This window comes from Ostrea edulis, chromosome 4, assembly GCF_947568905.1.
Source record: "Ostrea edulis chromosome 4, xbOstEdul1.1, whole genome shotgun sequence".
Taxonomy (NCBI): domain Eukaryota; kingdom Metazoa; phylum Mollusca; class Bivalvia; order Ostreida; family Ostreidae; genus Ostrea; species Ostrea edulis.
The window spans coordinates 644,295-663,843 of NC_079167.1; the positions used below are offsets into that span (position 1 = coordinate 644,295).

Consider the following 19,549-nt stretch of genomic DNA (forward strand, 5'->3'; position numbering starts at 1 on the left):
AACTGACAGAAGCAGATCTCTCTGGCCAGTCGGGGGGCTGAGTTGTATCAGAATCTATTATTTATTTATTTTTATTTTTTCAAAATTCAGAAATTTAAAAACTGCATGATCAGATTTTTTTGGAACACTAATAATTAATGTCACTTTATTGCGATGACTCTTCAAGTACAAACCATGATACGATAAAAAAAAAATGAAATGAAATGATAGATAAATAAATAAATAAAATATTTGTAAGTTACTTTATTTATCTGTAAGTAAGTCACTAATTAAGTGTAACTGGTGGCAGTGCAACTTGCAAGTGAAAATTGCATCATCTGTAGCTTATGACCCCTTTTGCCTTGCCTTGTAATTAATATTGTTGAAAATTTGGCAAATAGCATTTTTAACCCCCCAGTCCATACCCCACTTTTCTTTAAACGTTAAAAATCCAGCTAATTCAGTGAGGAAGAAATGTCACTACCATATTTCGAATTTCCTCTAGACTATATCAAATTAAATACCGCACTGCTATCAGTCACAGATTGACACTGGTAGGGGTATGGGGACCTGGTCTGTGAGTGTGATGGAAAAGATTCTGATGAAAATAAAGATTCACTCATCATTCAGAAATGTATAAACATTGTACTATTGTATACCACCGGTACGTTGTGAGTACGTTAATAATGGGAGTTATCTTTCCTTGGATATCTAAATCAATCAAATACTATATGAACACGGGCAATTATCATCCATGTTTGACCTCAGTATAATTTATTTATGCATAAAATGTATTAATATGTCACTCTTTGTTGCGTATTTCACCGTTAAGTAAATGTTTACATATACTCGCTCTGCTTAATTGCTTCAATCTCAAAGGGATTTTCTGGAATGTGCCTAATCACGTGAGATACGCAAAATATAGCTATTTTAGATCCGAACCATCAACTTCGCATCATTTGTAGGCTCTAGGTTTATCCATACTAGCCCGTAAAAAATAGGGTGGAACCTCGTCCCACTTTTCCTGTAGAAATAAAAATAGAACATGACGCGCCACCTAGCGAGCGTGGTTGTTGCTAGTATAGGACGTATAGTATGTGGTGATATTTAAAAAGTCTTTATTAACGTAATGTTGATTTTAAAAAAACGATTTCCAAAACAATAGGATATAAAGCTTTATTTTGCTCAGTAATTCTCACATGTTGCCTTAAGTCACTTGCGTAGAATAACTCAGTCATTAACTACACGCATCTTACATACACCGCGGGGTTTGTTTTTTAACAATTACGTAACCGCCTCGAGGAACCATCGCGTGTGAACCAGGACATGTACACAAAGTAAACATTGTCGTCCTAAATATAACACAGAATGTTATGTTTTTGATCATATTGGAGTTTTCGAATAATTCAGTCTTTCTGGGGATGTATATACTTGTTTATACGTCCCTGGTCTTAGTCTGATTTGTTTTAAATTCAAAACTCTAGAGCATTGAGTCAGGCATCAATTTTAAAATCTGCAATTTAATATACAGTTCGTTTCTCAATCATGTCTAATTGAATGTGTGTTTAATATCGGAGATTCATCGCTGCTGGACTAGCGATCTGTGATTTAACACTACTTCAACTGTACACACAAACTTTAATCAAATTCGTCGTTGTGAAAAAGAAAATGGATACATTTTACAAACATAACGAATTATTTCTGAACATGTTTTGAAATCAATAGTTTATAATCATGATTAAACCAAATCTAAACATGCATATAGAATATTCAGAAACCCATGGCCGACCAGTCTCATTTCAAATGATTTGCTGTTTTATTGTTTAAAAACAATTAATGACTTTGATTAAACATTGATTCAGAGCTCCTGGTCCAAATTATTTAACTTCGGCACGTGCCCCTGGCGTGAAATTCATACGCGACTCCTGTGTGCACTGTGTACATAATATTCCTACATGTATTTACGCAGATAGATATCAAAGTTTAATAGAATATTCAAGATTTGAGAGCAATTTATTTGATTTGTATGTATAAATAATTCGATGAATTATTCTCTTCAGTCTGAATATTATGCTATCATAATTTTGTTGTATGATAAAATATTGGTAACAGGTAGTTCAAGGTTTTTATGTCACACAGCTCCGATGGAAGACCTCTCGTTGCTTTGCAACGAGATTTGCTCTAGTTTATTGTATAATTGGCAATGATAATCTACATCTTTCACATTTTGTTCTTGGTCTGTTTCGTGAAAATTATATTTGGACATCAAGTTATCATTAACTTCCACCTCATTCTCATTAGTTGCTTTGTGTGATGACTTCCGGTGACGTAAGCTTCTTCTGATGATTGCCATTCTTTCACTTCCGTAGCTGTGAATGCTGGACAAACTACGCATGAATGTTAACTTAAATCTTCTTGTGCGTTTCACAAAACATATGATGTTTTCCCTTCGCAGTAAAATATATACCCATGGATCCAAAATTTGATTGAACGATGCCAACCTAATGGCAAGAAGATCACAAGATTCACATAAGGAAGTCCATCCTGACTGATTTAAAACAACTCTTACCTGCAAATATAGAATAATGTTATTTTTAATTAAGACCGACAATTAGGTATAAAAGCATCCAATTGGTGAAAATAGTGGAAGATATGATTTTTCTGGTCACTTGAAGCACTTATTTTGCAAAAATAAAGATTAAGCTGTTGTACTGAAATTTTGAAATTGGGGTACTTGTTCCTCTCACAATTGTGCATATAATGGCCATATCTATTCTAGATATAAATTACCATGAAGTCTTAATTTTGGCTTTTAAAATTTGAAGCAGGACTAGACTCATATTTCAAACTAGAGATTGGCATTTTGTGGGTGTGTTGCTTACACCGGATGTTGACTCCCATATTGACTAAACTGAACCTAGCAGCCACTAACAAGCAGCAAATAAGGCCGTAGAAGCTAGCAGCCAATAAGAAATTGCATCAAAGTACTGAGAGTACTCAGGACTATAATTTTTGGCCCTCAGCTTGGAGCTGTAAGGGTACCACATCACCTAGGGCCTCCTAAGGTTAGGACCACTTTTCATACCTCTCATAATTCACTATAGGGTGTTGGAATAAAACAAAACTGACAAACGGATAGGGAGGAATGAAGACAAACATATAGACCCTTAAAAGGGGTCACATAGGGCTCTAAAGGCAATTGAGCTCACATGAAAGTTTCGAATTTTACATCATATAGGGTCATAATGAAGGTTAATGACAGCTTAATCTTTGAAAAGTCCACAATCCAGGCAAGGAAGGCTTCCTTAAAGATTGAATATTAGGTGATGAAAGAAAACAAATTTGATATAAGGGTAATGTCAACGAGGTCAAAAATATATAACCTTTAAAAGGGATCACATGGGCCTCTAAACGCAATTGAGCTTACCTGAAAGTTTATGATTTTACATCATGTAGGGTCACAATAAAGACTAATAACAACTTTGAAGAGTCCGCACAAAGAATATGCAGGCAAGGAGGAGGACCCATAGGACTATTATTTCCCCCCCTCAATTTTGGGCTGTAGGGTTACCACCTGGGGCCTCCCACAGGTGGGGCAATATTTTTGACTTCTCTAATATTGAATATTTGGTGATGAAAGAAAACAAATATATATGATATAAGGATAGAGAGCAAGGAAGTCAAACAGAACCCTTAAAAGGGGTCAAATACGCCTATAAGTACAATTGAGGTCACCTGAATGTTCATGATTTTAAATAATCTAGTGTCACAATGAAGACTAATAACAACTAAATTTTTGAAGAGTGTGAAGGAAAGAAGGGGAAGCCCTAGGACTATCATTTTCCACTCTCAGTTTTGAGCTCTATAGGTACCTCCTGGGGACTCCCAAGGGTGGATCACTTTTCAGACCTCTTTCAGAATTGAATATTGGGTGATGAAAGAAAACAAAACTGTTGAGGGGTTAGATAACAACGACGTCAAACATATAGAACCTTTAAGAGGGGTCACATAGGCCTGTAAGGGCAATTGAGCTCACCTGAAAGTTCATGATTTAGGGTCACAATGAAGACTGATAACAATTGAATCTTTGAAGAGTCCACATAAAGAGTATGCAGGCAAGAAGGGGCCCCTAGAACTGTCATTTTCCGCCCTCAGTTTGGGGATGCTGAGGTTCGACCTGGGGCCTTCCGAGTCTAGGGCCATTTTTCAGACCTGTTTAATGATTGAATATGGGGTACTTTATCGGCGCCGAACTCCAGGTCACGGACTTGCCTACATGGGTGATTGCAAAGTTTTTGTTTCCCTGCATTTCACTGGTCTGCCGCCATTTTGTCGGGGTCTTTTATTTTAATCAATGTTTTTTCAATTGGGGACCCGGGTTAGAATAGCTCCTCGGTGCTTGTCGTAAGAGGCGACTAAATGGGGCGGTCCGTAAAAACCGAGGTCCATGTCACAGGTGTGGCACGATAAAACACCGAGCATAGGCCTAAATTTTGCAGCCCTTCACCAGCAGTGGTGACGTCTCCATACGAGTGAAATATACGATTGTGTATATATACAAGGTACGATTGTGTACATATCAAGGCCGAAAAAAATTCTCCGATTTAAATGTGTCTTGAATCAAGCTTGATCTGTGTTTTGAATAAGTTAAATACATGCCAAGTATACTATCTCAACTTAAATCAAAGTTATTTCTTAATTTATAGCATTATTACGTCATGAATAAGAGTTTTCCCCGCCTTTTTTTCGAAAAGAGCTTGATAACTGTTAAATTTTATCCAGATTTTTGCTTAAGAAAAGGTGTGCCCATCCGTCGAGCAAAATGAAATTAATATATATTGTGTTTTAAGAGAAGATGAAAAATGTGTTTGAATATAAATTTGCTCGACGCATGGGCACACCTTTTCCTAAGCAATAATCTGGATGAAATTTAACAGTTATCAAGCTCTATCTAAATGGAAAATCCCCTGAATTTATGAAAATTTTCATTGATTTTTGCATTTTTTTGGCAATTTTATGCCAACTTCACGCTCCTGTCATACAACACAAAGCAATTTTGGATCAAATCAAATGTAGTTTGGATTTGCTTATATATTCCTTATTTGAAAGCCAGATTTTGGGACTCCTACTGAAATCATATATTTTCTGGGCCATATGACTTTAGAAAATGTCTCTACTTCTTTGCAGCCCTTCACCGGTTTTGGTGACGTCTCCATATGGGTGAAATATTTAAACAATATTTAATCAATCAATTTGAATTAAAATAAAATAAGTGGTAGTGCCCACAGCAGTATAATAGACCCTAAGTTAAAGTTATTTTGTAAGGGAATACCCATGGGTGGTGATTATTTCACTCTGTCCTTGCCTTCCTGTTTGAGGGAGGGGGTGGAAGGTTCAGGGGCGCCAATGGTAGGGGTGAGGTTTACTGGCACCCATTTCAGTTACCAGGAGATTGATAGTTTAAATTTTAGATGGGGATCCATATTGTAAGTGCGACTCCCTGGGGGGTTACATGCCCAGTTCTGGGAATCTTCCAAAATATCATACCACCGTCACTGCATCCCTTCACTCCAGTGTCGAGGAGATCAGCCCAACCCGATAGGTTGATAACCAGACCCCAGGCCAGTTCAGTCAGGGTTTGTATCAGGGGTATCAGCGCCAGTATATTCCTATACCAGGATCGTATTCCCTAGTTGCCCTAATGTTGGAGCCGGGGGTTACCCCTATAACTCACTAGGTCTCGTAGTCCCTCCATTGTCCCAATCTCCACACAGGGTCCTCTGACCCTTTACCATGCAGTGCAGCTTCGCAAAATCTACGCAACCCATTTCCTTGACTATAGGTCTGGGGGAGTCCCCAGTACGCCTAATCCTTGGTATCCCCCATGGTTGGTGGCTATGCGAGCACACAAATGCACCACATCGTTGCCATAACCGTCCCCTATCAGCAGCAGAGGTCTGCTTATTTTCAGGCATAGCCTGGTATCACTGTTTGTAGGGGAGTGAGAGAGGGGGTAGAGTAACCCACGTTCGGCCAAAGTTAGGTAAACCAGAATAACATACCCATTCTCTGGGCATTCCGCCCAGGGGCTAGCCCCACTCCCCCTTCCCTTTCCCTTTCCCCAATACTCTTGTGTAGGGGAACACGCGACGGGCACGGGTAGAAACACGCCTAGGTACAAGGATTGCGGAATGATGGGAAGTTTACTTGGAAATCTTTCTTATGCAAGTTTGTTCGGCTACCTTGCAGTCAACAATGTACAGAGATGTAGCAGCACGACCAATTCTACTTCTCCTTAGATGACACTATCAAGCGACTATTACACCTTGTTGTTAGAGATGATGGACGGTAACCTCTTACTGGCTGAGATCGTGAGACGTTTTCAAGAAGCGCTTCGGATCGAAGTACACACACCAGATGAATTTCCAATCAGTTTCTCATAATGTAGGAAAATCGGTGCACCAATGGGCGGACCACATCCTCACCTTAGCGGTACATACTTTCCAATCTGTGCCTGATGTGCATGCACATGTCATTGTCCGGCTGTGTTTTGTAGTTAACGATCGAGATGCAGGTTTGTACGCCCTGGATGGTAGACCTAAGACTGTGGAGAAATCTATGAATAGGATGCAGTACTACCAGCATACCCGGTAAACCAAGTCAATTTAGGCCCAAGAAGGAAATAAGGATGGTGATCCAGTAGGAGGTCCAGCAACCCTTGGGAACACCGGCATTAAAGAAGGATTTAAGGAACCTGCATGTATGTCTGAGAATTGAGGAACAGGGGAAGGAATTGCGAGGGCAGACTCCTTCCCCCAGGTGCACCTCGCATCATAGCAGGGACATGAACAGAAACCCTCGGGTGCTTCAAGTGCCGGGCTCTTAGCTATTTCAAGAGGGACTGTCCGGAGCTCAACTGGAAGGATGCACACAGAAAGCAAGAGGCAACGGTGAAGCCTAGGGAAAATTCCTATGCCCACCAACGGACATTTGAGCCTCAGGGGCGGGGAGTAAGGATCCGTGGAGCTTGACACCGGAGCGCTCTCCGCAAAGGCCCATGATATTGGTATTGGACACTGGCAAGGCAGAGAAACGCTCATTGGACGAGTCATAGGGAAAAGGGGACTACAATGCACTCTCTTGTATGCGTCATTTAAAAAAGGACGGGTTGCGAGTCCTGTTCCAGGAGACAGCAGAGGAGGAGGATGGCGACAAGGAGGAATATTGGGACTAGATCATAGGATAAGATGAAGAGAAGTTTTAGGCCTTCTTCATAGATGAGTAAGGTGTCACAGACAGGTTCGAATTCCCCTAGGATATTGCAGTGCTATAGCTGAAAGGGTTTGGTGCAAGAGACCTGGAGGATTTACTGGACCAGGATGATTCACTTGTTCAGGGTTTATTCTAACCCTAACCCAGCCCGAAGGCAGCCACGCAGCAAGCTTCTCAGCCAGAGAAGAGTGAGTTGGATGTTGTTTTTGGCCAAGCAGAGGAGGAAACGGATGGCATGCCCTGCAGCATGCTATTGGGCCCTACAGAGACGTGTCTGCACCCATTGGACAATTACGCCGGACAACAAGATTCATGGTAGAAATGGCAATCCAGGGAGTGCAGCTGCAAACACTGGTGGACACAGGTACCAAGGTCAGTGTTCTGTCCACCATGGTCTATGTCTTTATGAGGAGCTTGATTCCAAGTGGCCCATAAAGCAACATATCACCTTTGTGCAGGCTGACGAGAACGTAATGATGAGAAGATTTATCTTCGATCCCGTGGATATACGCCTAGGAAATGTGGACTATATTGTTGATCTCTATGTGTTAAAGGATCAGATTATGTGGGAATGCAGTTCCTGTATCAGCAGAAAGCTCGCCTGGATTTGGAGCATGGTACTCATCGGAGAGGAGACAGTCCCCATGACATTCGGGCTCTCTGGGAGAAAAAAGAGGCCTAAGTCTCTGTGGCCAAGATAGTGCAGGCTTCAGTTGCTATTTGCCTTCGATTTGACCCTACATGATTTAGAATTAAGTTTCATACCACCTTTCAAACTTTCAAGTGACATCAATTGTACTTTAAGGCCTATGTGACCCTTTTAAGGATTCTATATGTTTGCCTTTGTTGTTCTCTACCCGTCTATCAGCTTTCATCACCCAATATTCAATTATTATCTATCAGGTTTATTGATTAAAGATGGTACACATGACAAGGCGTGGTATTAGGTATCTTGATGTGCCATCAATTTTTAGATACCACGCCTAAGGAGGTCAGCTACTTGGACCTTTTGATTGCAGGTAACCTGAAATTTCAAGTTTTTCGTAAATATCTTAAGGAACTCTGTGTTTGTATTAGATATCTGACTAATTTACAACTATGCATATGAAGAGGAGGGATATCTGGTATCTTGATGTGTCATAAATTTTCAGATATCACGCTTAAGGAAGTCAGCTACTCATATCGATTGATTCAAAGTAGCCTGAAAGTTCAATATTTGCGTGAATACCTTTGAGATATCGTCGTTTGTAGTAGATATTTGAATGATTTACGGACTATGCATATGAGGAGTGATATTAGGTACATTGATATGCCATTAATTTTCAGATATCTCGTATATCAGATATCAGCATGAAATGAAATTCTTCGTTTGAACGAGGCATTGACGTTACAAAGTTCAATGGGCCCGGAAGTGGTTAAAACAGCCATTTTTGTGTAAAAAAAAATATTGGTTGTAAAATCTTGATTTACTATTTCAACTACAGAGAAAAATAAGGTGTTATAAACTTTGCTATTGATATTTGTGTTAGAAATCCATTCAGAGGCTCTGAATGAAGCAAAATTACATTATTGTTTTCCTGTACAAATACTGATTTTCATATAATGTTATCTATTGAATAGAACCGAAATCTTTATTTTAATTTTATCAATGATTATGGTTAAAGTTATATACAAAACTATCAAAATAGCACATTATACAACAAAATGAAATATTGCTTTAAGTCAACGTAAAAAATGAACAAAGGTCTTGTTGTCTGACGAATCAAGAATGCGGACGACAGAATACAGTTATCGACGTGTGCATGAAGACTACGTAGAGAATTGCGTGCTTGAACGAGACAGAATTCGCGGAGGTAGCATCATGGTTTTAGGGCGCGATTAACACTAATTCTAGCTCCCGGTTGGTCATTTTGCACGGAAACTTAACTGTTCAGCGGTATATAGACGAGGTTCTGCAGCCTGAGTTTGCACTATTCATAGAGCAGTGTAGACAGGAGAGGGCTTTCTGTAAAATGCGAAACGAAATCGAAACGATTTGGTACCTGAAAATGCGAAACGTTATCGTTTCGTTTTGATTTCGGTTTCCATTTTGTTTCGTTTCGCATTTTACAGGTACCAGGACAATGTGCGCGCACACACTGCCAGATTGACGCTGAATTTTCTTCAAAGAAATGGCATCAATGTCCTCGATTGGCCTGCCCTGACATGTCCCCAGACCTTCATCCGATTGAACATGTTTGGGGCGAGCTTGGTAGACTTGTGCCCAGCCTCAGCCGCAGAATCCACAAAAACTGGGAAGCGGCCTGTTTGTTGGAAGAGTGGCAGAATATTCGGACGATTTGCCAGTGAATGGAACGTAACCTACCCTCCGTCATAAACGTTGATGATGGACATACCTGCGTGCGTGCAGCTGTGTGTGTTTCAAATGTTTAGAAATCTACTTAAATCGCTCTAGATATTTCTTGTCTCAATGTTAATCTCTTTCAAATTCCTTGAAATTTTCATTTATGTTTTACAATTATTGATGAATATTGGTAAGCATTATCAAATAGAACGCATTTAAAACCCTAGCTCTAAATGTAGTTGTTTTCAATTGATGTTAAATGTTTTGATGGTGATTGACTTGTGAACTTTCCAATGAATTATGTTAAGTATTTTAAGTATACAAATACAGCCGTACACTGGGTTCATTGTACCCATCATAAGATATATTTGATACGCATTAAAGAGGACCCCGGTAAAAAAAACCTTTGCACAGATATACCTCAAATGCTTAGTTAATGGATACCATGACAAGCGAAGACATGATTTCTATGAATACAGATTCAGTAACCGTACACAGATGATAGAACAGCAAGGACATGAAAATATATGCTTTCTCTTCTAATAATTTGATAATTCGCAGACGATAAACACGTGCGCATTTAGGTTTGTAAATGTAGCAATCCGGAAGTAATGAACACCACGAGTTGTTCGATCCTTGTTTTACAGTTGTACAAAAAATGACAGCCCGGGGTTTAATGTCTTCTGTCGATTCAAACAAAAAATAGTTTACTGTAGATAGGCGATCTAGATTGTGCTCAAGATACAAATGCACTGCCCCGTCGATGTCCTTATGTACAATCCTAATGTTTAGCGTACGGCATACGTGTTTAACTATCGCTTTGATAATCAAATGGCTTGAAATAGATATATAGGAAATAAACATTACCTGTAAATGATTGTTCATAATGTATGTATAACAATTTTAGAGCCCTTCATTGTAAATATGGAAGCCCTATAGGAATCACATGCACATTGTCCGTCCTTCTGTCCGTCATCAGCTTCATTGTTGGTTAGTTGCAATTTTTTTCACTCATATTGAGACGTCACCAGCTGTAGGTGAAGTATCAGTCACAAATTTAGACCTATGCTTACCACTCAAAGCCGTAGCAGTTAAGGTTCTTTAATGTGCCAACGCCTGCGATGACACTCGTTTTTAAAATCACATCCGAAAGATCTGTGATTTTGACTTCTAAATGCCGAGCGTTTGGGTCTTGAAATTTTCGGTTATGAAGTAAACCCTCTACCACTGAGTTACCGCGACCGTTGTGACACAGTATCATGAACAGTACTCAACATACGTATTCAACATAAAGTTTTCATATTTTATACAAATGAAATTGAACATTAACGAAAGAGACCTATACATTTTGTAGTCATCAGCCAAAGATCAATGTCACAATAAATCCTCAACGTCTAACTTTACTCTGCTTTCATCGGAACGGGATAAGTTAAAAATAGAAGTTCTATACACTTTCATTGTGACACAGTATCTTGAAAATTTTCAACATACAACTTTCATATTTTGCAGATTAAAGGAAGACATCTATAGATTAGGCATTTGTCCGTCAGCCTGTATGTTTACCAACCATCACTTTCGTTTTGATTTGCTATATTAAGTAGCTAAGTACTTCGTTACTAGCTTGAAAATACGGATGTACAAATGTATATTTAATTGCTGTTATAAAATTTAGAAATTCATTTCAAAATCAAGGATTATCTCCCTCATGCATAGCTCTTATCCTTAGACGAATTTGACTCCACCTTTTTTTGCACGCTGTTTTTGGCTATAATAGCTCTAAAACTTCATTGTTATTTCGGATTTACAACATTTCGGTTGAGCATCACTAAAGAGACATTATTTGTCGAAATGCTCATCTGGAGCATCAAAATTGGTACCGTATAAGTTTTACATTGAATAGTTTTCAAGAAAATCCATTCAGACTTTAGTTAAAGAAAGACTTGAATTCATTGGTTATGAAATCAAAGGTCACGATTACTGCATACCTTCCCACTAATTTTACTACACTGAACTTTCATATTTTATTCAAAGGTAGTTGATCCTACTGTTGAAACGCAGATTTGGGATTTGGAAAATGAATATAATCAGACATCTGTTATTGGGGGGAAAAATTATTACAAAAAATAATGACTTCTCTGTCATCAGCACAGGTAAATGTAATACATGTATATGAATTAAATTCCTAACAGGGTCCTTTCTGACTGAGTCAATTTTCATTAAAAACCAAAACAAATAACAAGAGGCATATGGGCCACATCGCTCATCTAAGTCACCTTGGCCCTGCCATTGTTCAGCTGTTGTGATTTATAAAAGACTTTTATTTATCAATCTTTATTCGCATGAAAAATTTTGACTCCAAATTGTGGCCTCAACCTAGCCCAAAATCATGACAACATAACTGAAAATGAATTCACATAACACAGAGATGGATCAACACCAATGTGACTCATACGATCTTGCTGTTCTGGATAAAACCAAGGTCACAAGGTCATAGATCCTGGTATAATATGAAAGCCCTTGTCATAAGAAATCTATACACAAAATATGAATGCTCTATCTTAAATAGTTCAGGAGATATTGAATAGGTTAAAAATATTTATGAAGTAGGTTAAATGCCAAGGTCAAGAGATCAAACACCATTGTGTACAAGGTCTTGCCTTGAAGAATCTATATACAAAATATGAAAGCCTCAGCTAAAATAGTTCTGAATATTTTTAATAGGTTAAATTTTCTTAAAAGTAAGTCAAACTCCAAGTTCAAAGTCAAAGGTCATTGTATGAAATGAAAGGTCTTGCCATAAGAAATATATATAAAAGTTATGCAAGATCTACCATAAATAGTTCGGAACATATTGTATAGGTCAGATTTTTATCAAATGTAGGTTAAACTTCCAGGTCAAAGTCACAAGAGTACACATCATTGCATCGCATGAAAGGTCTTACCATAAAGAATGTATATACAAAAAATGAAAGTCATAGCTTAAATAGTTCAAGAGATATTTTAAAGCGATTGGTTCACGACTTTTGAAAAAAAATATTTTTCTTTTCTAATGTTAAACATTAAAAATATAACTCATCTAATGTTGACAGCCAAATTTTTTACCTTCTGAATGGAAGAATAAAAGCTATATTTTAACCTCAACTCGGTGTTATGTAAACAAAGACTAGAGTCTTTTTATGTAAACAAACAAACCAGTAAAATATTAATTTTGTAATATAAAGCAACTTAAATTTGCATAGTCACAAATTTCGACTTTTAGATGACACATTTTACCTAAAGAATGCTTGAAATACGATAGATATAATATACTTAGATTGATATCCATTTCTTTTGAAAATTTCGTAAACAATAACATATCGCAATCTTTAATAAATTTGTTTACAAAACAAATAATAAAATCTTTATAATGAGCTTCTGTGATAATGTATAACCTGAATTTTTTTGTGTGAAACCTTTTAAACACATTTGACAGTAGATTTTGATCATTAAAAGTGAAAAACAAGATTTTGGGGGAAATCGTGAATCAGTCCCTTTAAAATATTTCCCCTTTATATGAGCATAAAACACTTTGATCCCCTATTGTGACCCCACCCTACCACTAGGGACCATGAATTGCACAAACTTGGATCTACTTTATGTCAGAAAGCTTTCATGTAAAGTGAACTTTTCTGGACCAGTGCTTCTTGAGAAGAAGATTTTAAAGTTTTCCCCTCTATACTCTCATGTAAAACTTTGATACTCTATTGTGGCCCCACCCTACCCCAGGGGGCCATTATTTTAACAAACTTGAGTCTGCACTATCTCAGGAGGATTTCATGTAAGCTTTCCTGGCCCAGTGGGTTTTGAGAAGATTTTCCCTATATATTTGTATGTAAAAATGTGATCCCCTATTGTGGCTCCACCCTACCGCCCGGAGCCATGATTTCAACAAACTTGAATCTGCCTTATCTCAGGAAGCTTTGATACAAATGTAAACTTTTCTGGTTCTTGAGAAGAAGATTTTAAAGATTTTCTCTATATAGACGCATGTAATACTTTGATACCCTATTGTGGTTCCACCCTACCACCGGGAGCCATGATTTTAACAAATTTGAATTTGCACTATGCCAGGAAGCTTTCATGTAAATTTGAAATTCCCTGACACAGTGATTCTTGAGAAGATTTTTAATGATTTTAGCCATATATTCCTATGTGAAACTTTGATACTCTATTGTGGCCCCACCCTACTCCCAGGGGCCATCATTTTAACAAACTCGAATCTGAACTATGTCAGGAGGCTTCCATGTAAATGTAAACTTTTATGGCTCAGTGGTTCCTGAAATGACCTCACTCTATTTTTGCATTTTCGTGATTACCCCCCCCCCCCCTTTGAAGGGGGCATGGCTATTCATTTGAACAAATTTGAATCCCCTTTACCCAACGATGATTTGTAATAAGTTTAATTGTTATTGGCTCAGCGGTTATGGAGAGGAGGATGAAAATTGAAAAGTTTACGAACAGACGGACGGAAGAACGGACAAAATTTGATCAGAAAAGCTTACTTGAGCCTTTGGCTTAGGTGAGCTAATAAATATGTTGATAAAAAGCAAGTAAATAAAGGTTTTCAAGATCATTATAACGAAAAATATACGTAATAATTCCAATCTATTCGTTTCCAAGAATTCCATAGCTATTTGTTATCATACAAAGATTTTATGTAGGATAGCAACCCATCTAATGAAATACTTCTATTTGCACATTTCATACTATAAATAAAGTATTCAGTTTGTAATGAATCATAGTTTTTATACTCTCTGTTCTCACATAAGATCCAAGTATGAAATCTCTTTTTAGAATATGTAACACGAATGAGGGTCTTGTTAAAACAGAAAGTATCAAAATCATTTATTAAGTCTTGTACTACTTAAAACCTCCCTAGAATGTGCTCAATAGGTTCAATTTCATTATTACAAAAAGTATACATGCCTGTATCTTTAATTTTAATTTTATGCAAAAAAGAGTTTGGTGAGAAAATGTTGTGGTTTATTTTAAATTGAAACCATTGAGGTTTTGTATTCTTAGTAAGCTTAAATGGGAGGGGGAAATTCCCCACTCTTCGTCACCCGTTGAATATTCTTTAAACATCCGCTATAATTAAATCTGCCTAGGTAGTAATCACTAATTCGTTTGAAAGAAATATTCTTGAGTAAGTAAATTTACTCCGTGCAAAAATTGGGAGAGGTTGGAATAGGGGAGATGACGGAGGACTGATACTTCATAATTTCACCTCGAGATCACTCGTACAAAGTTGAAGGAATTCTGATTTTATATATATACGCATTTTATCGAGTATTTATAGTTGAATAAGGTACACCTATTATGTCTACATGAATAGATCCCTCGTACATTATAATGCAAGCTGTTAATGAAGAAATGCCCTAACTATAACAGCCTATTACGTACTACTGTAACGCTCACCACAGACCCTACACATTAATCGTCATTAGATACTCGTATTTCCCTCGAGGTTCTAAATTGCAGTGTTTCAAAACCTTGAAGACAAGAATACCATGCGTTGATTAAAAGAAAGTCGCTGAAACTGAAACCATAATTCATACTGACAAGACATATTTTACGATCTGTAGACCCTGGTGTCGTTAAACATTCAGCAATAGTATACACTTGTTTAATATATACATCATACATAGATCTGCTTATATTTTTTAACTTCCCAAAAGTTGAATTAAACAAATGATTATCGGGAGCCGATTTCATCTGTGATAGTTTAAATAAAATCTGGATTTATCAATGATATGTGAGTATTTCCCCCCACGTTATTAAAAGATTTGGTGCAATCCCTCTCACAATGTATCTAGACAAATATGCTAGTGCAATATATGTGTCAACATCCGGTGTAAACTAAAGATAATCACACCCACAAACTGCCAATCTCTAGTTTGAAATACAAAATTAGTTTAATCTTTATTTTTGCAAAATAAGTGCTGCAGTCTGATTGTGACCAGAAAATTCATATCTTCCACCATTTTCACCGATTGGCTGTTTTTATACCTAATTGCCGATGTTGTAGAGTGAGCCTTCCCCCCGGAAGCCTGGCTCTAGAGTGAGCCTTTCCCCGGAAGCATTGTGTTTTCGAATATTTGGATGAGGAAATAAATAACGCCAGCCAAAAGAACTCAATACGCCCATCTTGTGAAATGAAATTAATTATTGATGAAAGCGAAAATGATAATTCAGAATTAGGATATGCTAATAAAGAAAACATAAAAAGGCGTTGTGAAGAAGTTTTGGAATGTGCCTCTGGATCCAGCGAAATTCAAATACATTATGGAAATATGTCTTTCAACTTTTAAGTTTTGATGCAATATGACAATGGCCAATGGAATTTTTAAAAATTGTGAATCTTAAAGTTGAAGCAGAGAATTTTACTAAGGGGAAATATCGTTTTAAGTGTTTCAGTAATTTTTCCGATATCTGTGTTGATTCTTACTTGTAGGGAATTTAAAATTAAATGTGTATCTCTTTTGACAAACGTATGTCTTTCTCTTATTTTCAGGTAGGTTCAGCCTACCTGTAGACGTCTATTAAGTTATTGGGTTTACCTGGCACCGTCCAATAAGTTGACAATTACTGTCCATTATTTTTAAGAATGGACAGTATCTGTCCATTCTTAAAAATAATGGACAGCAATAACTTTGTATTCTTACATTTAGTGTGAATATGACAACTTCCGGGTAGTAACACAATCAGACTGCGCATATATATTTTAGTATGGATGCTGTTCAAAATCGAAATCAGTTGAAATCATTTGCACAAGAGAGTAAGAAAATGTTAATGAATTTCTTGATCGAGTCGGGTGTGATTTTTCGGGGAGGGGGGTGGGTTTGAAAATTGAATTGAATCACGCAGACATTCATTTGTTTACAACATGTCTCCAATAACGACTGACATTATTTTGTATGAAATCAGAACAGAACTACTTGACACTCAAAAGATAATGGTAACTCATCAACTCAAAGCTCGGGTTTTTACTAGGATCGACACGTGCAGTGATCTTGCGTATCATGGCACCCCCCCTTCCAAAATGAATTTTTTAATATATATAAATTAGGAAATCAACGCTCTCACTGTTTTATCAGGGCTAAAATTATTCCACCACTACCAATCAACTCTTTCAAACATAAACCATATTGCAATGTTTGGGTAACTTTCTCCAATTGCAAAGTACCTGGACGTGTTCATTATGTGTGCAAATCATTTGTACATGTGCAACATGAAGCTTGGATTGTTAATATCAACTGATATGTTTGAAATGCAGTAAAATAGGTAATTCAATAAATAACAATTCATTAATTTTGTTCAATATTGCTCGATTGATATAAATTATTTTCATAGATCTGTGTGATCCCGGGTGTATGTGTGCCATATTCTCAAACGTACTCTCTGGGGGATAGGGAAGTTTAACCTCCAATAGAATGCTTTTGACGTCTCTATGTCTCCCCTCTTTTATTCGTTTTAGCCCCCTTGAAATGTGCTTGATTATGTATAGGCACGTATCATGTCATAACAAAAATTGCAATGACAGATTTAGACCCCCCCTTTTCGCCACAAATTTACAAAATAATTTGAGTACAACTCCAAATGTTTTACCCCAAATGGCTGTATATTTACAGGTACATATTCTTGCCGACTTATTTTAATGTATTACTATAAATCCAGGGGGTACGACTATAGTTATTTTATTTTCAAAACATTGCATGTGTAAATGTCAGTTTAAAGATGGTTTGTGACGATGAATTTCTGTATGGTTATACTTGTATTTGAAACTGTATAAAGTTTGTAGACAGACAGCTGGAAATCTGTCAGTGGCCTCTCATTTACAAGTACATACTGGGTTAAATTTTACTTGCCAATCGAAGGAGATGGACATTTACAGAATCCAGAGTTGTCAGTCCGACATACCTAGACGTACATCGTGGCAGAACTTTTATCGCTGAATGTACTACATTGATACATGTATTGAACAAGTAACATCTGATATTTTATTATAAATCTAACTGCATTAAAACACGTGGTAATGATCCTGAGGAAATTTATGCAATATATTATGATATATATACTAATTTCAATCATAAAACGCGAAATCCTAGAAGGGGGGATTGTTAGAATAATCAAACTAATCTCGTGACAGGCCCACCGTAGGAAATTACATCACTTTAACGATAGAACATTCTATCGGGGAGGGGGTGTTCTCTATTTACAACATTAATTTCTTTTATTTTTACTTGCAAAGTTGGTTATTTTCACGTGTATGAAGGAAAACTATGCTTTGTGATTTTTTATTATCACTGCACGTGTCGATCCTAGTAAAAACCCGAGCTTTGAGTTGATGAGTTACCATTATCTTTTGAGTGTCAAGTAGTTCTGTTCTGATTTCATACAAAATAATGTCAGTCGTTATTGGAGACATGTTGTAAACAAATGAATGTCTGCGTGATTCAATTCAATTTTCAAACCCACCCACCCCCCCTCCCCGAAAAATCACACCCGACTCGATCAAGAAATTCATTAACATTTTCTTACTCTCTTGTGCAAATGATTTCAACTGATTTCGATTTTGAACAGCATCCATACTAAAATATATATGCGCAGTCTGATTGTGTTACTACCCGGAAGTTGTCATATTCACACTAAATGTAAGAATACAAAGTTATTGCTGTCCATTATTTTTAAGAATGGACAGATACTGTCCATTCTTAAAAATAATGGACAGTAATTGTCAACTTATTGGACGGTGCCAGGTAAACCCAATAACTTAATAGACGTCTACAGGTAGGCTGAACCTACCTGAAAATAAGAGAAAGACATACGTTTGTCAAAAGAGATACACATTTAATTTTAAATTCCCTACAAGTAAGAATCAACACAGATATCGGAAAAATTACTGAAACACTTAAAACGATATTTCCCCTTAGTAAAATTCTCTGCTTCAACTTTAAGATTCACAATTTTTAAAAATTCCATTGGTCATTGTCATATTGCATCAAAACTTAAAAGTTGAAAGACATATTTCCATAATGTATTTGAATTTCGCTGGATCCAGAGGCACATTCCAAAACTTCTTCACAACGCCTTTTTATGTTTTCTTTATTAGCATATCCTAATTCTGAATTATCATTTTCGCTTTCATCAATAATTAATTTCATTTCACAAGATGGGCGTATTGAGTTCTTTTGGCTGGCGTTATTTATTTCCTCATCCAAATATTCGAAAACACAATGCTTTTCAAAACAAAATTTGGCTCCGTAACTTTCTCACCTTCCATATCCAGAATATAACACTCATCAAGATAATATTCGCAGTACTTTAATTAAAATCCTTAAATTTTGATTGTGCAATGAAAATGCCCTCCCCATCAGAGGAACACATGTTGATATGACTCAGTACTACAGAGTGAGTGAATATAAAACCTGCAGTACAACACTACTTATCTGACACTGTCCAGTAAGTGAATAAAAGAAACAGACTTCTACGTAAGAATGGTTATATTGTCAGACTATTCAAAAATAGCTTTATTCATAATTATAATTGTCAATGGATTTACCTGAGACTGTCCAGTCTTAGAACAAAAGATGTAATGTTTTAAGTAGGATATCAGCCTCAAACTGTCCATTCTGTGAGAGAAAGAAGTAATCTCGACCCTACGGGCCTCGATCAGTTCTTTCTCTCACAGAATGGACAGTTTTTTGCCCATATCCTTTACTTAAAACATTTTTGTTACGCAATCCTTTGTCGTTTTAGACTTTTATATAGGAGAAAGACCACTTGTAGTGAAAAGGTTACCTGTAGGTGTCCAATAAGTTGACAATTGCTGTCCATTATTTTTAAGAATGGACAGATACTGTCCGTTCTTAAAAATAATGGACAGTAATTATCAACTTATTGGACAGTGCCAGG

At 37.0% G+C, this 19,549-nt stretch overlaps 1 protein-coding gene across 2 annotated transcripts in view; it reads right to left on the minus strand.

Moving 5' to 3' along the window:
* Positions 1–1,973: 1,973 nt before the first annotated feature.
* LOC125669441 (prostaglandin E2 receptor EP4 subtype-like) overlaps positions 1,974–19,549 on the minus strand; it is a 35,909-nt gene continuing 18,333 nt past the window's right edge. For both annotated transcript variants that reach the window (XM_048903937.2, XM_048903938.2), the window contains one exon: positions 1,974–2,548. In XM_048903937.2, coding sequence (XP_048759894.2) covers positions 2,111–2,548 — 438 coding nt within the window. In that variant the 3' untranslated portion in view covers positions 1,974–2,110. The remainder of the gene's footprint in view (positions 2,549–19,549) is intronic.